The sequence below is a fragment of the Bos grunniens genome, chromosome 25, assembly GCF_055505025.1.
Source record: "Bos grunniens cultivar Pamir isolate PY7600 chromosome 25, Bosgru_T2T1.0, whole genome shotgun sequence".
In the NCBI taxonomy this organism is placed as follows: Eukaryota; Metazoa; Chordata; class Mammalia; order Artiodactyla; family Bovidae; genus Bos; species Bos grunniens.
The window spans coordinates 4,584,848-4,608,871 of record NC_141189.1 but is presented as its reverse complement, the minus strand read 5'-3'; the positions used below and the strand labels follow the sequence as shown (position 1 = coordinate 4,608,871).

General features: G+C 47.9%; 1 protein-coding gene across 5 annotated transcripts in view; it reads right to left on the bottom strand.

Moving 5' to 3' along the window:
* CYTH3 (cytohesin 3) overlaps positions 1 to 23,714 on the bottom strand; it is a 68,424-nt gene extending 44,710 nt beyond the window's left edge. Inside the window, exon 1 of one of the 5 annotated variants that reach the window (XM_086373919.1) lies at positions 23,546 to 23,714. In XM_086373919.1, coding sequence (XP_086230045.1) covers positions 23,546 to 23,582 — 37 coding nt within the window. In that variant the 5' untranslated portion in view covers positions 23,583 to 23,714. Of the gene's footprint in view, positions 1 to 7,343; positions 7,469 to 11,281; positions 11,388 to 22,395; positions 22,596 to 22,645; positions 22,818 to 23,545 lie in introns of those variants that run through there. The other 4 variants (XM_086373920.1, XM_086373921.1, XM_086373918.1 and 1 more) reach the window with 4 other exon arrangements.
* Positions 23,715 to 24,024: the final 310 nt, after the last annotated feature.

Sequence of the window (24,024 nt, the reverse complement as noted above, 5' to 3'; positions counted from 1 at the left end):
TCAAAATTAAGAAGCCGCAAAAGGAAAAAAAACAAAACATTCGGCTACACTAAAAAATAAGATTTTCTTCATGACAGCAAAACAAGCCAATAAAATGTCATAAGCAGAGTCAAAAGAGAATCAGCAAACCGGGAGACAACATTTGCAGATCATGGGAATGAATAGCCCGAACAAAGACAGACCTTCTAGAAGTTGAAAAGGAAAAGATCAATAACCCAGCAGACAAACGGGCACAGGCCAGCATTCTCTGTGGATGAGACTTCAGGGGCTTCTGAGGTCTCCCACGTGGTTGGTGGGAGTTAAAAACAGCAAACAGGTATGGAAGCAAGGCTGGTAACCTCTACCAACCTCTCAGATCCATTTTCCCTTTGGATCCAGAACCCCACTTGTGGAAATTTCTCTCTCAGATCAATCTGCAAAACTTGAGGACCCCTAAGAGGAGGCTGAGCCGGGGATGCATGTGGTTCGGGTTCTTGGGATACTTTACGTGGCTCTCGGTCACGCCTGCGGATCACGTGGCAGGACACGTGATCGGACGGCTGACAGACACCTGAGACTCCTTACCTGATGGAACAGTGCACGGTGGGCACCAGGCAGAGGGGTCTTTACTGCAGTCAGGCCTCTTGGTGCCTGAGAGGGGAGGGCAGTGGAGGAGAAATGAGGTGGGAACTGTACCGAGTCAGAAGGCAGTCTGTGGAAAGTGGTTCCCATCACTGGATACGTACCCTTTTTTTTTTGGCCTTGCCCTGCATCTTATGGGATTTTAGTTGCCTGACCAGACACAGAACAAACCCCGGCCCTCAGCAGTGAGAGTGGGGGAGTCCTAAGCAGTGGACCACTGGGGACACCCCGAGGACACTGCAGATAAGGCAGACTCGATTCTAACACTGAAGTCCAATCAAAAGGGAAATGCTATCCTGTTAGGAACACCCTTGACGATTACCACAAGTCACAAGTACATGTTTTTCTTCTTTGGTGATTACTGTGAAAAACAGTATCTGTGAGAATTCCGATGCGTACAGGTTTCTACACCTGCAGTCCGGAACCAGCAGGTAAGTCTGTGTTGAACATGCATGCCTGATACAGCCCAGCGAACCACAGTGAATCTGGTGCATCCCGTCCTGATTACGTCTGGCAGTGTCACTCCACAGATAAAGCAGCACACAGGCTACCATCCAAGTGACAAAACAGCCTGAAGAATCGTGGTTTCAGGTGACAAAATTCTAAACCCGCTCATGAGTCAACTATGTACTTAACACAACTTAGCGGGAACGTTTCCATGCATTCCGACTGCATGGTACCTGCATTACCTTTAGAATAATTTGGTATGTTTTTCTGAACATTTCATCAATCAAAAACTCAAATATATGAAGAGGTATCCTGATAAAATTCAAAACCAGAAACTGAAAGAAAGAAAAGACTGGAAAAAGCTTCGAAATGTCAAAAAAATAATTCTTGTATTACAATGAAAACTTAAAAACTTTCAATGGTCAAAATCTTGAAAGAAACCTTCCTAAATTATCAGTAATTTAAATTTTTCATTCAACCATCCTGGGGGAAAGACTGAATGATCTTGCTATTCCTTTTTTCAGTAAAATACATTATTGTTATGTGCAGAAGTTATCAATTAGCTAGAGCAGGCAACCAAAAATGCAGGGAAAAGTATAAAGTTGTGTCAAGCACAGAAAAGAACTGTGGGATTTGTCTGAGGTCTGACTTGTTTGTGGTTTTCTAAGCTTTCTAAAATTTCTAAGTTATGAATTCTTTCTCATTGTAAGCAATTTCGCTTTGATACTCAATTCTGTGCTATTTTTCTTGAAGAGGGTGTTCCAAATGATGAATTTCATGTCCCACAAAAGCTGGCTCCTCCCCAGCTGGCCAAGGATGTTCGGATGGGGCAGCTCGCTGGGCTCTCTCTACTTCTCCTGGTCCTCACCACCCTCGGAAGGTGCACCTTTGGGAAACCGCGTCTAGAGGGGGCCACTGCCACACTAGACCCGCCTCACCACCTGCAATCACACCAGCCCTTTTCCCCAAGCCTTTCTGCCTCAAAGACCTTCCTAAAGATCTGTCCAAAAACATTTCAAAATAGCATGGGGATGAGTCACGGAGGATCTAAATTTCTAAACAAATACATTCCACAGAATGGATAATCTCCCACTAAGCCCTACCCCCCAAAAGGCATTTACTTCTTAAAGATTTTCCCATATGTGGGCAGAAGAAAAGCAGGTAATTCTCCTCTAAATAAATTCAAAAGCCCATGACAAAAACAAAACTAGACTGGGAATCCCTTGGCAGTCCAGTGGTTAAGACTGCATCTTCACGGCAGGGTGCACAGGTTCAATCCCCAGTCAGGGACCTAGGATCCCACATAACCTGATCCTACTCCATGAATTAAACTTACCTGTATTTTTCTCCCTCTAGTGATGTGGAATGTATACCCTTCAAATAGTCTAGACGTTACTTGAAGTTATTTTTTAAAAATCACGCTACTAACTATATTTTTCTATTTTTCAAGATCAAAAATAAAACAGTAAGAGGAAAAGGCAGGACTTTTACTTTGCACAACCTCCCTGACTCCCCCATCACCTACTTCTTGGCTTCTGTTAGAGTTCAATCCACCTTTATTATTGCTGCCATTATTACTGAATTACTGTGGGGTTTTTTTCATTACATTATCTTCTCTGGCAAGACTTACAACAATTGAATTTTGATTTGTAACCAAATCTATAATTACATACACTTAAACTTATGTTTACATGATTTCAATTCCATGTCGATTTTATTATAAAATAAATCACATTATGAATCATATTATAAATATAAGTCACAACTTTCTCCTTCCGTAGTTATTCTAATTAATCTTTTAGTAGATTGGAATATATCTTTGAAAATGTGCCCCCCCACCCCACCCCAAGAAAAATTCACAGCTGGTCTATCAGGAAGATATTTGGTCCAGGTAGCAGTGGGGATGGGGGGTGGGGCGGGGGGAAGCTCCTTAAAGAGTAAGGAAATGTGCTGGCCCTGGTAATTCTTAAGTGCAAAAGCAGGGTGAGCTCAGCAGAAGGCGGGGTGCTAGGCCTGACTTCTGTACCTTCACAGAACATCTGTTTGTTGCCCTCACAAATGAACAGCAATTAGTGTAATTATTTAATTCTTGGTTACAATCTTTCAGCCACGAAACTCTTACCCTCCACTCTATCTTCTGGCAGTGTTACAGTAAAGCCTAAAGTCGTCGTGATTCTTCCTTGTTAAGTAACCTCCCCCCGCCCCCCTTCTGACTGGCTGGCTGTACAGTATTTTATCTTTGAGATCTAAAACTTTTACAAGCACATTTGCTCTTTCCACTAATTTCATCTTAGCAGAATGAGCCCTTTCAATACACAGAAGCAGCTGTTGTTTTTTCAGCTCAAAGATAGGTTTTTCCATTGTATCTCTGATTACTGTTTCTGTTCTGCTGGTTTGGGTAGGCTTCCTCAGGAACAACTTATTTAGATCAGAGCACTGATTAACTTGCTACATTGGAATGATGTTCTTCCTGCAAATGCATTTAGTATCATTAAGGTTTCTTCCTCTCAGCTCATTCATTTCATCTGCCTTATCTCCTCTTTCAATCACGTTATTTCAGAGTCTTCCTTGAATTTTATTTAAATTGAATTTTATTTTTTAAAAAGGCACAGGGCAGATTCAACCTGAAACTGACTTAGTTTCTACGGTCCTCCTCAGAAACTACACTTTTGCTCTGCCTCAGAGCCTGTCACTGTTGCTTATTTTATCCTTGCAACATGTTGCTTCTTTGCTTTTTACTTATCATGGAACAAGGGTATTCAGGTGCGATTTGCCCTCAAAACGATGGCTGGTACTGCTTAGGAAGCTGAGTTTGGTGGGCTTTTTTTTTTTTCCTTCCAGATCTAAGTTTGTGAGCTGAAGGGCTGAGGCACATCAAGTTGCGTCACCCATTCGAGAGTGGTCCAGCTTCTCCATGAATCCATCATGTTGCTTCTGTGACCTAGTTTCTGTACATCGCTCTCCATCTGGCACAGCTTCTACTCCAGAGTTGGGGTGCTCCCGCTGCATGGGGGGTGCGGCACGACTGTGGAGCCGGGGGGGACCCCTCTAGTCTTGAGCACACTGCAGCTGTCTGTGTCCTCCGGCCTCCAGCTGCTCGGAACACCAAGGCTGCGCGGGGACCCACAACCCTGTGCCTGCGGCCCCGCAGCCTCACTCTCCCTGTTCTCACTGCAGTCGGCAGCGCCGAGAGCACATCCTCTTACACTTCTAACCCTGCACCGAGCCCTTGAGAAGCAGTCAGGAGTCAGCCCCTGGGATCTCTTCACCCTGATTTCAATTCTCGCCATTCGGTTTTTTCACCTATTTTTTTTTTCCTCCATCACTTCCATCAGAACCTACTGACCCAACGGGGAGGAGAGGCCGGAAGTCAAACACCAGTGCTCAAGTCCCACCTTCCCTCAAGTTTCCAATGATCCTCTTCTCAAGGGTTCTAGCTTCTGAATCCTCCTCCTTTGGGAGGCAGTTACCCTCTCCATTAAAATTTTGTATTACATTTTCTCTTTCCCGTTGTTTTTCCCCATCCGTCTGGACATATTTACAAGTAGACGCAGCTGTGCAGCTTCCTCTCGCACTGGGTTAGGTACCTTCCCTCCTCGACTTGCATCCTGAACGGGAAGGTTCGCTGTGCTCAGTCCCCGGCAAGCTTCACTTTGGGATGAAAAGCCCCATCACACAGCGGGGGAAAAAGCTCCAGTTGCGTGCTGGTACCTACTGTGGGAGCCCCAATTCTCCCCAAGAGAATTCCATCTCCATGAAGAAATATTTGCCTAACGGCAAAGTGCTATCGCCTCAAAACAAGAAGGGAGAGCTGGGAATTCCCCGGTGGTCCAGCGGTGAGGCACTTCGACGGCTGTGGGCCCGGCTCTGATCCCTGGTCGGGATGAGAGAGGGAGCGCCCCCTGGCGGACGGCCTGAGTCCTCGACCACATCCACGACCACACTCGATCAGCTCAGGGGCTGCCCGGGAGCCCTTTTGCTCACGCTCAAGCTGCATCCGGTTTTCATCTTCTTGTTGAAAGGTTCAAACTTCTTGTCTCTTTCAAAGGTCTGTAGAAAACTCTCCCCTGCTAAAAGGTCCCTCTCCCAGTCTCTGCTGCTCTGAGTTTCCTATTGCCTCCTTTCTGATTGTTTCCTGGGATCTCAGGGTGAATAGGAGTTTCCCAGGTGGTGCTAGTGGTAAAGAACCTGCCTGCCAATGCGGGAGACTCAAGAGATGTGGGCTCGATCCTTGAGTTGGGAAGATGCCGTGGAGAAGGGCATGGCAACCCACTCCAGTACTCTTGCCTGGAGAATCCCAGGGATGGAGGAGCCTGGTCCAAAGGGTGGCAAAGAGTCAGACATGACTGAAGTGAGTTAATGCATGCAGGGTGATCAGAGGACAGAAGTCTGGTCTCAAGCGTCTGCCGCTGGGATCGCATTTGCAAAGTCTCACTGGATCCCCACTGGGAGATTCTCTGTGCTTCCATTAACACATTTCAGTACAGCTCACTGGGAAAGTCGGCTTCTTGTACCCATATGTTGGTTTCCAGCGTAAAAATCTTCTACCGACAACGTGGTTCTGCTCTGAAGCAACCATGCAGAGCATTACAAACATTCTAAACCAAAGCATGACGACAGCAAGCCTTCAGTGTCGTCCTTCTTCAAATAAAAATGTCAAAAATAAACTTCAGCTTTCTCAATGGGAAGAAAACACATGCCAACTTAAAAACCTTCAAGGCAGCACACAAACCACGCTTCAACCACGTGACAGAGGTGAGTAAAATCTCTCCAGCCAATCCAGGGCCCCTGCACTCCCAGGCAGAGTGCAGGCGTTCCACTGAATCATTCAGGGTGTGGATGAGCTCGGAAAATGGGATCGTGCTACAACGCGGAGGGACTTGCTCCGAGAAGGGAGCCAGCCACAGATGGCCATGTCCATGAAACGTCCAGAACAGGCAAATCCACGGCGACAGAAGAGTGGGGCTGAGTAGGGAGGCTTGTGCCAACAGAGACGGCGCGCTCTTTCAGGTGATGAGAATGTTCTAGAACCACATGATGGCTGCATAACTCTGTGAATATACCAAAACCCACGGAATCGTATAACTCTAAAAGGGTGACTCTTCAGACACAGAAAACAAAGTTGTTACCAAAGAGGGGGAGTGGCAGAGAGGGATAAATTAGGACCTTGGGATTAGCTGATACAAACTAGCATCTATAAATAAACAACAAAGTCCTCCTGTATAGCATGAGAGCTATATTCAACATCCTGTGATAAACCATGCTGGACAAGGATATGAAGAAATGTATATTAATACATGTATAACTGAATCGCACTGCTGTATCCCGGAAACACAACATTGTCAATCAACTATACTTCAGTTTTTTAAAAAAGGAAAAAAAATCACAACACTTGAAAAAAATAAAGCTTGAAAAACTTTTAAAACCTAAACAGTGAAAATAAAACATAAACTTTTTTAAAAGGGTGACAAAATATTATGTAAATGACAGTTCGGTTTCTAAAAAGAAAAGAAGAGGTGCCGTAACACCTTCATTACATCAGTCACTTCAGGAGAAGAGGGTCTCCGGTGCTACACGAAGCAGCAGACCAATCAGCTGTAAATCTAAGACACTACCAGACTGTTCTTTTGTTTAGCTGCTAAGTCATGCCCCACTCTTTTGTGACCCCGTGGACTACAGCCCGCCAGGCTCCTCTGTCCATGGGATTCTCCAGGCAAGAGAACGGGTGGGTTGCCATTTCCTTCTCTAGGGGATCTTCCTGATTCAGGGATCGAACCTGCATCTCTTATGTCTCCTGCACTGGCAGGCGGGTTCTTTACCACTAGCCACCTGGAAGTTTAAAAAAAAAGCAAAAACTATGACTAAAACTGGGACAGAACAGAGGCAGAGGAAACTAGTGCGAAGTCTCTTGAAGGGTCATTAAAAAAACGCTTCTGTCAGTGGGAGGCAGAAAATAGTAACTTGTGAGAACCCAGGAGACTGAACTGTCCAGCGTAAAGTGGGTGAGGGTTCTTGAAAACAGCGGTCCCGCGGGCACAGACACAGTAAGGGTCTGAGGGACAGGGCAGGGTGCTCTTCAATGTGTTAAGCAGCACCCATTTCTTACATCCACTGAAGTGTCACGGGTTTATTTTTCTTATAAAGTTTACACAGCCTTAAGACAATCGACGGTATTTCTATGCTAAATAATAAATATATTTACTACTGATGCCCTGAACCTCAGAAATGTAGAGAGATTATCTAAAAACAGAGTACAGAGTTTCAAAGAAACCTACCCAGCAAGTCAAGTCCAGAACCCACAGCTTGGACGATCACCGTGGAACCCCAGGACTTCTTCACAGGCCGTGCGGGTCTCGAACTGCCCCCAGACAAGATGTCTGCTACAACTGGAAGAAACCTGAGAAATCTGACCTCCGTAATATTAAAAAAAAAAAAGAAACAAAATGCTCAAGATGCACAAGCATGTGAAAATCACTAGTCTTGTGATTACTACATTGATCACAAAAAGTATTATCTGGAAACCTATAATCCATTTTCCGCTACTGGGTGACATTACGCGTGCCTCCTGCTTTTAAGGTAGCGGTGGCTCATACCATAAAGAATCTGCCTGCGATGCAGGAGACCTGGGTTCAATCTCTGGGTTGGGAAGATACCCTGGAGAAGGAAATGGCAACCCACTCTAGTATTCTTGCCTGGGGAATCCCATGGACAGAGAAGCCTGGCATGGGGTCACAAAAGAGTCGGACACGACTGAGTGATGAACACTTGTAAGACAGAGCTGATCATGGACGAGGGCTTTTACAGGAATTATGTGGAAGCAGACAGGCAAATTTGAAATCTAATTTTACTGAACTGCTGATTCTATACTAACTTGCTCTCTGGCAAATGAGTTAAGTATGACTTCTACGGAACAGACCTAAGGAAAGAAAACACCACTCTTTCCCCAGATTGCTGCCCCCTCCAGGGGAGCATGAACAGCACTTTGAGGGGTCCCTGCCCTGCTGAAAACATGTCAGCTTCATGCTGTTCACCTAACGTGATTAAAAGGGAGAGACCAAGACGCCTGCTGGACTCCTCGCAGACAGAAGGAGCACTTCAGGGCAGGTCTGGCAGGGAGACTCCTGGAACCAGTCACTGTCTCTCGAATACTTTTGCAGAGTGTCACTTTTTTTTTTTTCCCACCCTGCCCTTTCCTTTACTGAATTTTCATACAGTGAGTGTGCTATGATCATCACCGGATATACTAACAACAACAGAAAAAGCTACAGCTGGATCCTGTATTAGCCTCAGCCGCAGCTCAAGTCCACAAACGTTTAAAGCCAATAGGAAGGCGTGGAGGGAAGGAGAGAGGAAGAAAACGACTTGTTCCTGAGAGCTGGAAGGTCTGCTCTTCCTCCAAGGTTCTGGCAGCAAAGACATCTCTTCTGTGTTATGTAAATAGTTTGTCTTACTAAGTTTTCCAATTCTAAAGCTCGTTTCTTTGTGAAACCAGGGCCAAATATTAAAACAAACTCCTCAGTATGTTAAGCCAGATAACTAATCACCTCCATATGGGGGTGGGCTAACCAACCACCCTGTGCGTTGGTTCCAAGTCCGCCCACGCGCATACTCCACTGACATCTGAGCCGGTTAGTAACTCCTTTTGGTTACCAATCTGATCCACATTTACCAAAGAACAAGAAAAATGAATGTGGCTTTGACCTTGAATCAAGCAGATGACTTTAACATATAGTTCTTTAAATGACAAAGAAACCAAAGCATTCCTCTCTTCTGTTTACATGTATGTCATCTAGACTACAGGATACAGATAATGGTGTGAGGCAACCAGCCTGGGCTCTCTTAAAAAGTCATTGTAGAAAACAAAAAGTTGTGTTTTTTTTTTTTAAGACTGAGGATACAGAACTAAATACAAAGTGTAAACCCTGATGGGAATCTGGATAGGTAAGAAAAAAGCTATAAAAGGCATTGTGGGAACAAACTGGGGAAAGCAGAATTTGAATGACATGTGAAAGCATAGTATGGACTCACTGCTGGGTCCCTTAAGTGTGGCAATGGTTGTGGTTAAGTAGGAGACTGTCCTCGGGAGATGAATGCTGTTTAGTATTCAGGAATAAAGTGTTACATTATACATAACTTACTTTCAAATGGGTTAGCCAAAAAAAAAAGTAGTATTAACAGTGTTAAGAGATAAGGCACATGTGGCAAAATGCTAGCAATGAGGTTACAGATACATGGATATTGACAGCACTATTTCAACTGTTCTGTAGACTCAAAGGTTTTCAAAATACCAACTTGAGAGAGAAAAAGAAACAATAATCGTCCTGCCAATCACCAGTTATTCCTAAGCCCAAACCCACAGGATCCGCCCCTCTGCTCTGCTGTGAATACAAACGGGGGCAAGGGGCTGGCCTCTCTGATGACTAACGGCTTTAAATGCCTACTGATTGGGATTTTTCATTAATTTTTCAGGACATAATTTCACATGGGCTTTTTCATGTCCATTTTACATATGAGAAGACTGAGACTTAAGGAGATTAAGTAATCGACACAAAGCCTCAAGGCTGGAGGTACCACAGCTGCAGATATTTGCTTTAAAATGTCAACAGCAAATAACCGGTTCAAATGTTTAAACAAACCTCCCTACTAGACTCAGATTCTCAGAACAAACCACTGACGCCACGGTTGACTATCTCCTGCCTTAAACTGGGAAATCTGTCAGAAACATCCTTCAGTGGCTGACCTGATGGAGCAAACGGGCAAACCCTGGACTCTTAATGCCCAGATTTCACAAGGGAGAAGGGGGCCTCTCCAATGCCCTGGGACTGAGGTTATCAGTGCAGCAGCAATTGCGTGGTTCATCCCAACACAGCAGCCAGGAGGAAGCATGGCCAAAGACAAGGAAGGCCACCCGCCACAGCGCTGAATCACCCCACAGCCCCCCGATTCCAATAAACGGATAAAAGTAATGGTCTCTGGATGGATGATGGATGAGGGGTGGGGGAGTGTAGGGACATTAGGGAACAAGAGCTTCAATAAAACATGCAGAAACAGCCTAAAATGAAGGGTTTATACTAAAAGACTCCCCTCTCCAGCACTTGGGGAAGGTGATCAGGTTAGCTTTTACCACCAGAGCTCCGTCTTTCATCTCTAACTAGTGAATGCTGGATGGGCCCTGGCTGTCAATTTATAGCTCTTTTAATTAAGGAAATGGTTTCTGAAATTCCCAGTCGCCAATCTGTTTGACTGCTAAAACCAAGATAAAACTGCCCAAGCCAAGCTCATGAGATTAGAGAAGCTTCTAGGCATTCCCTCTCCGAAGGGAGACAGCTGGGGCCAGCGACCACCCACCCGGAGGGCAGTGGGCCGGGGCGCACCCCTGACTCGGGGCTCCCGGGCAGGCCTGCCACAGATCTCCGGGCGCTGGAAGGACTAGGTGAAGCGGACTTTCCTCTCAAGGGTGCAATGCTTTTACCCTACCCCCAAATTTTCACAAACCCCTGGAGAGGAGAATGGCAACCCACGCCAGTATTCCTGCCTGGAGAACTCCATGGACAGAGGAGCCTGGAGGGCTACAGTCCCTGGGGCTGCCCACACACATTTTCACCAACAGAAAAGGGAGATAAAATTTCGAATGGAGAAGCAGCCAGAACACTTCTGAAAGCCTTTCTCAGCGTTACACACAGGCGAGTCTGCTCTGTATGGAAAACGTGACACAGGCTTCAGATGCCCCTCCGGGGGAGGGGGCAGAAGGGAGGCCCCCGAAGGTCCCAGAGACTGAAATCCTAAAGCCAAACACCTCAGCAGTGACAGCAGCAGAGCCCCTGGGGAAGCATCTTGACTTATGTTCTTTCCAGATTATAATAATCATGTTCTGCACATCCGGCCAAAGAACCGGGCATCTGGGAGGCAGAACCACCACGGGGGCTGCCAGACGGGCATGGGACCCACACACGTTCCCCCGGGCTGCCCCGCCGGCAGGAATGTTCTCGTGAGCAAGATTCAGAGCCCCTCAGGACCAGTCTGACCCGAGGAAGGAGGGAAGAAGGCATGTGACTTTTTGTCAAAACATCACAGTAACCGTCTGACGGGCACAGAGCTTAACCTCGATTTTCGATGAAAAGGCTCAAGCTCCAGAAACGGCGTGTCTTGGGGGAGCCCACGGCAGACACTCTGTGATTCCGGGGGACACGCAATGTTTCAGAAGAACACTCACCCGACATTAATATTCCTGTTGCGCAGGCGATGAAAGGCATCGTTTTATTCTCAAGACGGTTCTCGCCCTCTGAGTGCATCACACACTGCATCAAAGTCTGTGGCCACTTGTCCTCCCACACTCGGGAAATATGGCCTCATCGTGTGAACAGGCCAAACACTGAAAAGTCACTGAAATCCTCCCGTTTTCCCATACTCTAACACACACAGAAATGAACTCATCTGACTGTCTCAATTCAAAAAAATTTTAATCTAATTACTGCAACTTGGAAAAGGACATTCTTGATGGCTTTATTTCCTCTCCGAAGAGCTCAAAGGAAGTCCTGTCTTCTAACAGAATATTAAATGGCCGATGCCTGCCACTTCTGACTGCTGTGTTTTTTAAAAAAAAACCCTTCTGTGTTAAAATAAATGTAGTCATAAGGATGTGCCAAATGAAACTGTTAATGGATTTACGAGCATGTGAAAATACATTTTGTTTTATTCAATGTAGGAGAAAGTGTTCATCTCAGAAAGAAAGTATAACCTAGCCCAGTTCTTAAAGGGATAAATATATACACCCAGCGAACACGCGTGGGAGAGAGATGAGGTTTCCTCCAGGCCCTCAGTGGCCAAGATGAGATCCTTACTCTTGATAATTAAGAGACTGAAACCCGCCTGCTGCTCCAGCCAGCATCAGGCGACCTCGCGGCCCCTGGCTCCAGCTACCTCTCCATAGCCCCAAAACAAGACAGGTATGTCCCATGAGACAGGACACGTGGAGACGGGAGGGGAGAGGGCCCTCCTGGGTGGATGGGACCCAGCAACTCCACCGAGAGCCCAGCAGACCATCCTCAGCGTGAGGGCCTGGAACTTAACAGATTTGAGGGGTACCATGAATACAGGTCGGAGAAGGCAATGGCACCCCACTCCAGTCCTCTTGCTTGGAAAATCCCATGGATGGAGAAGCCTGTTAGGCTGCAATCCATGGGGTCGCTAAGAATGGGACACGAATGAGTGACTTCACTTTCACTTTTCGCTTTCATGCATTGGAGAAGGAAATGGCAGCCCACTCCAGTGTTCTTGCCTGGAGAATCCCAGGGATGGGGGAGCCTGGTGGGCTGCAGTCTATGGGGTCACACAGAGTCGGACACGACTGAAGTGACTTAGCACAGCATAGCACAGCATAGCATAGCATAGCATGAATACGGGTTGGCCACCACCAGGGCCCGACAAAGGCCACGGTAAGAGGAGAAACTGTTTCTTCCTTGAGTATTCCTCCAAAAAGGAAAACAGTCTCCCAAGAAGTCCCCCTGCAAACTGCCCATCACAGCTCATGATGAACTTGGCTTCTATATCCTTCCTTCAATCAATAAGGAAAACGGGATTACCTTTACTGGTTTAGACGGCTTAAGCAAATCAGAGTTGTTAAGCAAGCAAGAAAGGGAGGATTTATTTGGGATATGGAGCAAAATGGGCCACTACAGACTCCAACTCAGCCCTACAGACGGCCAGCCTACACGCGGTAGGCAGCAGAGAAATAACCCAGTTGACCTGTCTTTCCCCTGCTGCCCCAAAATGTCTAGGTCCTGTTTTCTGGTTTAAAATCAAGGGTTGTCATTTAAAAGTTACATGTTACAGAAAGCAAAAATTTTTTAAATACCTTCAAAAGTCTATGCAGCCACCCTAGCACTGAATCAATAGAGAAATAGCTAAGTAGTGACTGCTTTAATGAAGCCTCATATTATCAAATTGTGGTTTTAAAGAACTTCCAGAATGTAAAATAAATGCAACCCAGATGTTCTCTAAAAAAAAAAAAAAATGAAAACAAGATTGTTTTTACTTCATAGCAACCAAATAGGTCAACCCGTTTCCTCCTCCACAGAAGTCTCAGAGGACCACAAACCCCACTTGAAGAGCATGTGTTTCATATGCATCTGTCCAGAGAAAAAGGAAACTCTGCCGTCCAAGATAAACAGAGGATATTATATGTTCCCATGAAAGTGAATTTGAAAACTGCAGTAGGACTGTGTCTACATGTTGCCAAACATCTGGATGAAAACCGGAAAAGAAAAATCGCTACTAGCCAGATATTGGGAAATACTTTCCAATTATCATTAAAATGCCCAGTTTTATAGCAAACTGCCATTTTTTTACAGCAAACTGCCATTTTTATTAATTACAGGAATAAGTTGCTCAAAAGAAGAGAACGATAATTTTTAAAAATGGCCCTGCTACAAGTTTAAGACAGGAACTTATTTCTCCCTATTTGAACAGTGATCCTGGTGACATTAAGTCAGCGAAAAGAGCAAATTTGCTCTAGCAAAATCACAAATATTCTTAGCCAACTGAATTGACTCAGGTGAGTCTTTTCTAATATTTACAGAAAACTGAAAGACATTTACCCAAAATAAACACTTGCTGAACTGTCTCCAGTCACATTACAAAGCATGACAGGATCTCACGTCGGTTCTATCATGTTGACCGGGAGACTGACATTAACTGTGAAAAGTTGACAAGCTTGATTCACTTCAAAATTAGGATGCAGGGACTTCCCTGGCGATCCAGTGGTTAAGACTCCACGCTTCCAGCTCAAGGGGTGTGAGTTCAATCCCTGGTCAGGGAACTAGGATCCCACTGGCCACATGGCCAAGAAAAAAAAATCAGGCTGGAGAATCATGTACTTTTCTACTCTCATTTAAATGATTTACTGTTTCCCCACAAGTTTGAAATATTTAATATGCTTCATGCAGCTTTTGGGATACTATAGTAAAATTTATTTTTTCATTTCATTTCACTTCAGAAGTTTTAACAATCCTCTATTACAAACTGATAAACCTGCTTCCTGAAGGATGTGCCAATAACTTTAAGAAAACAATTTATCTCTCCCAAAGTTATTTATAATAAGAGTGGGAGTGTGCAAACAGCGTTACTACTCTAACTCGCCTGATGGATTACTGCTGGTCCTCCGTCAGCAGGATTTACTTGAGAAATGCTTACCTTTCTCATCCTAAACTCCTCTCCCCTCGCTTTCCCTTTGTTCTCATCACACAGCAAACTTCTAGGAAGGGCCATGGCCCAGGCTACGCCTCCACGAGGTAAAATCTCTCCCATTCACTTTCAGCCCTCTCCGGTCTAAAGTTATCAAACCCTGTAGACACGTGCCCACTCTCATTTCAGTCCACCTCTCATTCAGACCTGGGCTTCCCTGATGGCTCAGACGGTAAAGCGTCTGCCGGCAATGCGGGAGAACGGTGCTTGATCCCTGGGTCGGGAAGATCCCCTGGAGAAGGAGACGGCAACCGACTCCAGTACTCTTGCCTGGAAAACTCCATGGACGGAGAAGCCTGGTAGACGACAGCCCATGGGGTCGCAGAGTCGGACACGACTGGGCGACTTCACTGCACTTCATCCAGCACAGCTGGCCACTCACTGCCTCTGCTTCAAGCGCTCCTCCTGCAATTCCATACAGCCTTCAGGATGTTCTTGACTTTGCTGGCTACTCCTTCTTGGTCTCCTTTATTGGGCTGTCTGCAGTCCTGGGATTTTCCTCCTCTCTCAACTCTTTCTCCTGAGGGATGTCACTCATCCATTCCCATGAATTAAAATCTTCCTAGCAGACTACACAGCTAAGCATCTTCCTACCATCTCTACCAGGACATCTCACAAACAGGTCTGATTTTAAACACCAAAACTGAACTCCTGAGACTGTTTCCAGTCAAACCTGACCAGCTTGTTGCAGACAACCCTTCTGCCAAAAAACAACTAAAAAAGCTGAGCACGTTGTAAGAACTGACTGTGTGAAAGTATCAGAGGACCTAGGAGGCCAGGATCCTAGAGAGAAGGTGCAGTTTCCTCCTCGAGACACTTGCCAATTCAGGCAGAGTGAAAGGCCAAGAAGCTAGGCAAAGACAAGCAGTTGAGTATCTGACGTCAGCAGAATCTCCAGCAGTCTGATGGGACTGGGAGACCAAATTAGAACTCAGGGGCTGCCAAGCAGAAGAGGCGCTGGTAAACACCCCAAGCTTGCAGCTGGAACCACTGAAGAGCCATACCCTAGGAGAGGGGTAACCACAGGGGGACCGACCCTCACGGTTTTAAAGTGGTATTTCCCTATCCTAACTGCCTGCCAGAAGCCTCTCTAGAGGAAGACAGTCCCAAACTACCCCTACCATTTTTCATACCCATCATCCAGAATTTAATTAAAGCTTAACAGGCAATCTAGAAAACCAAGGGTGAAACAGACAACAGAATATACTCACAGGATGCCCAGACGTTTATCAGACCCAATAACTGATTAATACAGGAAGTCACAGACAAGATCAAAGTTTTTCATGGAAAACTGGTATCTAAAAAACAAAATCAACAACACTGAAAAGGGCAATGACTGAAATTAAGAATTTAACACAGAGTAGACAGAGATGAAGAGAGGATTAATGCACTGGAATGTAGGTCAGGAGAAAATTATGCAGAGTGAAGCATGGCAAGATCGAAAGGATGAAGGACAGGAAAAACGTCGAAGAGATATAAGGACATGATGAAGAGGTAATCAGTGTCCCAGAGGAGAAGAGACAGGACATGCAGCCAAAATAATAAACGTGGAGACAGACGCTAAGACTTCTCCAAATCTAATTTAAGAGTAAGTCGTGTCACTACCCTACCAAAAAGAACCACCACCACGGATTCCCATAAGGACCAATTCCAAGAAAACCCCCTCTGGACCCTGCACAAAAACCTGATACAATGAAGAACCAGAGGCAGAGAGAAAAGTCCGAAAAAGCAGCACAAGGCGGTGGGAGAGATACAGCACCCTCAACAAAACAAGCCTGATACAGCCGGCTGTCCAACAGAAGCAATGGAAGGCAGAGAGCAGTGACTCCACATGTCGAAGCACGGCAAGGAATAGCCAGCCAACTCACAACGGTATACCCAGAGAAACTGTCCTTCAAAAGTGAGAGCAAAATAATGACACCTTGGACCAAAAAAAAAAAAAAAACAAGTGGACCCTCCAAACAGTTTTCTCTCAAGACTTGCCCTTCTCATGAAGCTGCAGCACCACCTTCGGTCATAGGAGCCAGAAACCGAGGAGTCACCTCTGGCTTTTGCAGTTCCTTCTCCTTTAACCTCCAAGCTGTCAGTTCGTTTTTCTGATTCTCCAAAATACATCTAGCAAAGCCATGCAGATTAAAACAACACATCCTTTCTTACCAGGAGACGGCAAGACATTTTAAAAGTCCCACACAGGGCAAGAGCTGATTAGAATACTGATAATACACCTAGTGGGAAAGGAACCTGCCAACATCTGGGGAAATGGAAAGCATACCTCAACCCACAACTGCGATACTTGCGAAAAGCTTTCACACGCTCGTAAATGGAGGTGAGCACCCGCTCAGTGCTGTTTGTAACGATCCAAATTCAAGGTGACAGTCCAAGTGCAGGAGAAGAGAAATAACACGTAAACAGGGTCTCTGTGACAGCGTGGAGAGCCTCTACCTGGAGCTGCAGAACACCACACGCAGCGCAGTGCCATTTTTAATAGTTTTTAAACCAAAAATAGATCCATGCATCGCTTGTGGGCACACACACACACACATGTTCAAGCATGAGAACCGTTCCAGGGGGGCCCACATCACATTCATCATGGTTGCCTCGAGGAAGTACAGAAGGCAGGCAGGGAACCAGAACTGCTCAACAACAGCGAGTTCCACTCGCTCAGTTTATGAACAAGTATTTACCGGTGGCCTGTTACACACAGTGGCCCAGGTCTTGGAGACACAGTGGCGGGTAAAAGCAGACCACAGTCCTGCGTTCACAGAACTCACATTCTGAGAAAGAAGACACCAGCCATGACCGGGACGGGAGCAGGTGAGGAGTGATAAACGCCAAGCAGAAAAAAGAAGGCTGGGAAAGGGGACAGCGAGGTGCTGCTTACGACAGGCCGGTGGAGGAAGACCTCTGCGGAAAGGAGACACGGGAACAGAAGCCGGAAGGAAGGAAGCCAGGGCGTGCCCAGCCATCCAAGGGGAGACCGCCGCGGGAAGAGCAGGGGCCGGGGGCGCTCGGTAGGTTCACGGGAACAGCAAGGAGACCGGCGAGGGGGCACAGGTGAGGGGACCCGTCAACGGAGGAGAGAGGGCAAGGACAGGCCGAGATAAGAGTAGTCTATGTTTTTAAAGGGTTATCAGCAATTCCCAGGTGACTCAGTGGTAAAGAATCGCCTGCCGGGCAGAGTTGCAGGTTCAATCCCTGGGTGGGAAAGATCCCCTGGAGAAGGGAGAGGCCAATCCACTCCATTATTCCTGCCTGGGAAATCCCACAGACAGAGGAGCCTGGCGGGCTACAGTCTATGGCACCAGAGAGAGGCAGACACGACAACCACCACCAGGGCTACCAAGGAGAGTTCGTGAGAGCCCGAGTGTGGTGCACACAGCAGCAAATGCCTCCTGTCGGGCCTCTTGGAGGCAAAGCATGCAGACCCCCGCAGAGGGCTCGGGCACCCCAGACCGCAGGTCCTGGATGCAGGCAGCAAAGGGCTCTGGGATAACCGAGGACAGCGCGGACGTGGAGAGGAGCGACACGACCTCTGGCTGCCAGACACCAAGGACAGCATCAGGGAGAATGGAGCCCTAAGGGAGGGCTAAAGCAGCAGAAGGGGACCCCGCCTGAGCAATGGAGGCACGACGCTGCCGGGCACAGAGGTGAGACATGCGTCTGAAATGCCGTCCTTGTTTTTTGTAAAGACCTGAAATCAGGCGACAGAACACGGAACAGCTACTATATGGACCCTGGGTAATGGGAACATGAGAGTTTCACTGCTTTCTGTGCTTTGCCTTCACTTCTGCCGCTCGAGCCGCCTCACCCTGGGGCCGGGCCCTGGTCCTCGCCACCCCTCCTCCCCTCCGGCACAGGGCAGGGTGTCCAGAGGTTAAGGGCAAGGCCTCTGGAGCCAGCATGCCAGGGTTCGAGGCCCGGCTCCACCACTTGCTAGCTGTGGAGCCTGAACCAGGTTACCTGGCTTCCCTGTGCCTCCACGGCTTCCCTTTTCATCCATAAACAGTGCTGATGGTAAGTCCCTACCGGGTTTATTGTGCAAAGTAAATAGGTTAAGATCCGTAAGGCAGGCGGGACAGAACCGGACACAGAGGCCATTCTGTAAACATTAGCTACAATTATTTAAACATAAATCAAATGTCATTCCCCAGGTTGAAACCCTTCGTCGGCTTCATGCACCTCGAATAAAATCTGAATTCCTTACCTACTCAAACTGCCGGACACGTCCCAGCTCCCTCTCTGCTCACACCACACGGGGCAGCTTTGGGCCCTCTACTAGCCAGGCCCTGGACCCCTTCAGGCCACCCCTGAAAGAGTTTTCTCCCCAGAGGCCGCCTGCCCCCACCCCACCCACCCCACTGACCTGCTCCCGCCCCCATCCCGCTCACCCCCAACCTCTCTTCACACATCAGCATAATCTGCAAGGACTTGATACATCTGTTTACATTTTTCATCAGTCTCCCATCTAAACAAAAGTCCGAGGAATGCAGGAAATTCAGCTGCTTTATTCATCATATACATCCTTTCGCACAGGACCGGGCATTTGGCAGGGACAATATCGATGTCTGCTGAATAACTTGTTCTAGAAAAGAGTACTCTGAAAGCACCCATCAAGCCACTTTTGAAGCACTCAAAAGAAAGCGGTTTATTTCTTATGCATAGGCTGAAAAACAAGTAATGTATTCCACAACTTTCTACATGCTATCCTGACATTTTAATATAGCAAAACTCTACAAAATATTGAAGCGTTATGTGGTACACCCGAAACTAATGTAGCATTTTAAGTCAACTATGTTTCAACTTCAACAAAGGGTGTTTCCTTACCAGTGTACTATTTTTCTGTGAAACTGGTTTCCAGTTTGGGAAACAATGGAGATGGACAAGCCTTTTTTTGAACACCAAAAACTAAACAGGCATAGAGAGAGGTTTCGGTTTCCCTGCCTCCATCAGCCTCCCCTCCAGGTAACCACTGCTATGAGTTCCTTGTTGAGCCTTCCTGAGAATTTTCATGCAAGCACTTCCTTTTTGCCCCCTTTTTGAAAACGGAAATGGTAACAAACAATGCACATTTGCTTACAATCTGCTTTTATAACTTAGTAAAACATTTGGAAGTCTTTGCCCCTCAATTCCTAAGGAGCCTCCTCATTCCTTTCTACAACCTCACATTTTCACTTGCCATCTGGGTATATAACCTGCAGCACACACTCTGGTGACTCCCTATCTTTTACTATTACAAACCACACAGTGAATAATCTTGCATCTCACACAGGTAAAAATACATGTGAAATCCCTGAACTAGCACTGCTGCCTTGCTTAAAGGATATGTGTGTGTGCATGCTCAGTGGCTCAGTCGTGTCTGATTCTTTGCGACCCCATGGGCTGTAGCCCTCCAGGCTCCTCTGTCCATGGGATTCTCCAGGCAATACTGGAGTGGGTTGCCATTTCCTCCTCCAGGGGGTTTTCCTGACCCGGGGATTGAACCCGCATCTCCTGTACTGGCAGGCAGGTTCTTCACCACAGTGCCAAGCTGCTGTATCTCTTTTGGGCCCACCCAGAGAAAACCTCTGAGGACCTGAAGGAGAGGGAATTTAAAACAGGGGGGTGGTTACACATGTGACAGAAAAGCCAAGGATCATACAAGAAATAGTGAGACGATGCAGAGATAGCAAGAGAAACAAGCGGCCACCATCTCTACACTGGAGGGTCAGAGGAAGGATGGCTTTCCAAAGCTCAGGGGCTGGGTCAACAGGCAGGAGCTGGAGCCAAAAGCAGATCAGCCGCTAGACACACACACGGCTGGAGGCAGAAGGCTGGAGGCAGGAGGAGCAGGCGGATGATAACCTGGCGCCTCCCTGAGCGCCTGCCATCCGGTCACCCAACGGCGCCTCCCATCGGCCAAACTGCGCCCGAGGTGAGCCCCGCGGCGGGCGCAGGGCAAGCGAGGGATCCACACCCACCAAACCGTGGCCGGCGCTGCCCCCTTAAGAGCGGTAACTGATGGATACTCTGGCCCACAGATGGTTTCAGGTGTGGGGGTTATCGCTCGTCTGACAGGCGGAATCCAGGATCTCAACCTGGTCTTAATTTATGAGTTTTATTGAAGGAGGTGGAGCAGCTGTTCACCTAAAGCGCAGATTTCACTCGCATGTACACGGGCTTCGGTGCAGGGTGGGCGTGGAGGGCTGGAAGAGGGAGGGGCAAGCCCAGGAAAGTTATTCACTTCATCTGCCACAGATGGTCCACGCAGGAAGTTCAATCAGACGGGTTCCCAAACTGAGCCTTAGGACGGTGGCAACCAGCCAGACGAGCCAGGCACCTTCCAAATACAGACGCGTCTCAAGAACTGGTTGAGAACTGAAAGGCAACAGGGCCCCCGAAGGAATCAAAAATACCTTAACTGCACTCAACGCTCGGTTATAAACTACAATGTACTCTAGTCTCCCAGTACCCACTATGTGTTCCTCCTGAGAAAGGCCTTCCAGCCATTCCTACCACATCCTCTCCTTATCCTACATTTAAGGAACAAATAATGCCCTGGAGGAAAACTTCAATGATCCAAGCAGCAAGCAGGAGTCTCCTGTGAAGTCTCCTAACCCGACCAAGATATTAGCAAAGAAGATATTCTAAATCCTTTTGCCCCTGGCATGACTACTGTTTGAATAGATTATTTACCCTCTCTTGTAAACAAGCTGAAACTGACTTCCCCATATACAGTTCAAAGTTCTGTACTACACTCTTAAAAATATGCCAAAAAAACCTTACGTTTGCAAATGACTGGCACGCCAAATTATTCTCTTCCAAAGAGCTGAACTTCAGTTTTAAAAACAAGAATTTTAAAGTGAAGCAATTATTTTTTAGAAATCTATATGGTGATAAAAACTAGCGAACTGTAAAGAGGTATGTTAACTTCAAAACCCCCATCAATACAATTAAATATAAGCATACCAAATTTATATAATAATCACTGTATAATGACTCTTCTTTCAAAACTCTTAAGATTTCCACTTACTCAAAAACATATTCATTCTAAGACTGCCAAACATATTTTACAAGTGCCTTTCATAAAGCAAGGAAGAAAGATTTTATAAACTGTATCAATACCCGTTAATGCCACAGGGACATTTAGCAGTATAAGTATCTGTTCACTGTTGACTGTTCCAGTGAAGTGAATTAAAAAACACATACATTAAAAACAATCATAGCCCTTTTCCCACTGCAGGGTAAATTTTTAATAAGTTTTTTCCCCAAATTTGAAAGTAATATATACCATTCCATAAACTTGGAGAATAAAAACTGGAAAAATAAAACATCTGTATATCAGTTTTTACATTGTTTAGACCATAATACATAAGACTGCTTATTTTTTATGCTGGTGAAATATTTCATCCAAAAATGTCCCATAATTTACTTCACCAATCTATTAGGCACCGCAATTTCCAATTCTGTATTATGAATAGTGTTAATGCAAGCCTCCTGTGTGAGATATTTTTCTGACATCTCAAGACTGTATCCCCAGAAAGAGCTATGTTAATAGCCCAAAGTTTTGAGACTTTTGAGATGTAATACTATCCTTTGCTCTAGTCCTCAAGATCTATACTGGCTTCCGTTTTTACAAACATGTATACCTGCTCTGACCTTCAAGTTTTCATTTCTTAATTCACAGAATCCGAAACACCTTCGAATGAAATTGCCAAGCCAGCATGCTTCCTGGACGCGAATGTTAAACATTTAAGTATTATAGTGGTTCAGTCTTCATTTTCTAAGGAGGAGCTGCTTGTCTGCCTGTACCGTTACCCCAGCTGTGACAGGCAGGAAGCAGGGCGTCCAGGGAGAATCCATCTCTTGGACGCTTCAGACGGCAGTCTGGCTGGAGGAGGGTGTGCACCTGGGCTCCTTCTTCCCACAGAACTTTCCATCATAAACAACACAGCCACTCGGGGCCACAGTGCTACCCCTAGCTTCAACCAGGAGAAGTGAACTCCGCAAATGCCAGGGCTCGGGCCAACTTCCCACCCTCCCAGCCCCGCCGGCTTACTGCGAGGCAAACATCTCCCCCTGGAGCATCGCTTAAATTCTAGAAAGCACCTTGATTAACTACTTCATCCCGAAGCGTTCAATGCTGCTGATTCTTACAGGCAGCTGCTCCGGCAGCCTGTAATTAAGATTTTTTTTTTCTTTTTCCCAAACGCTCCCTTATTACAAGAGATTCTGATGATTCCGTCTGTCAGCATTTAGGAGATCTTTAGCAAAAACACACACAGAGAGATCCTTCACTTCCAGTGTTCCTGTAAAAAACAGTGGTATTAACCCTTTGTGTCCCAAGCCAACGACTCACTCCATCCATAGACATTATGCAGACGCCTTATTCGGTTTGAAAGGCGTAATTCGCAGCATGACACGACAGGAATCTGTATTCCACTAAACAATTTACAGTCAAAGCGAATCTTCCAGCAAGAGGTGACTGAACGTCGGACGGGCAGCCTGGTTCTCTCTGGTCCCACCTGCGGGCGGGCAGCAGTTCCCGACTCCGACCCTCGTCTCCTCTGACTTTTTACTTATTGTTTTCCGCTGACTCCGTCACATTCCCTTACTTTCTAACACGCGTGTGCCCTCGCTGCCCCCTCCTCACTTAAACGACCCCCGTGACCACTTGGACCTAAAGCCAAGAAAACTGTCACGATGCTCAACCTTCTCTCCGCGGCCGCCCTTCCTGGACCCGGGGTATCCCCAATTCCAAACTTTGCCCTCCCGGTTTCCCGGGGTCCCCCCTGGCAATCCGCACCACCTGGGGAAGACGCCAGGAGGGTGGTCACCGGCGGTTGGGCTCCGAGGGCGTGGACGCCCTTGGCGACAGGAGGCGGGGAAGGTCGCCCCCAAGGTCCCCCGCCCCGGGGAAAGCGACCGCCGAGTCCCGGCCCGAGCCTCCTGGCGACCGCGGCCGTTCCGGACGCTCGCCCGGCCCGCGCGTCGACCCCGCCGGCCCCCGCCTCGGGGTCCCCAGCACCCCCGCCTCGGGCTCCGGGGCCCGGCGCGCCGCGGGCCTCGGCGGTCGCCAGCCGGCAGCGCTGTTACCCAGATGCGGTCTCCTCGGGCGGACCCGGACCCCCAGCCTCCCGAGCCGGGAGCGGCCGTCCCCGCTCCCCGGCGGTCCGGCGCGTCCGCGACCCACCACCCCCCCCCCCCGCCCCCGCCGCCCCAGGCCGCCGGGCGGGCCGGCCACACCTCCGACACTCACCGCCGCCGCCCTCGCCGCCGCCGCCGTCTTCGTCCATCTTGAGGCGGCTGCCGCAGCCGGCGAGCCCGGAGCCGGCGGGCGAGGGGCCGCGGGTGCGGAGCGCGCGGGCGGCCAGGCGGCTCCAGCAGCGCGCGGGCCGGGTCGCGGCCCGGGCCTCCTCCCGCGGGGCGGGGCGCTCAGCGCGCCGCGCCGCCGTCACGTGGCGCGCAGGCCCCGCCCCGGGCGCGGTGGGCGGGGCCCCGCCGGCCCCCCTCGGGAGCGCGCGCGGCCCCGCCCGGAGACCCCCGCGCGTCTGAGACTGGGCCCTCGCGGGCAGGGGCCGGGGAGTGAGGCGTCGCGCCTCGCTCAGCCCCCGCTTTCCAGCAGCCTGTGGACCGACGTGGGGTCCGGAGCACAAAACCCGGCGACGAGGGGCTTGGGGGGGTGGTCCGGGGGGGTCCTCCTCGCACGTGTGCTCAGCGAAAAAGCTCAAGAAACAT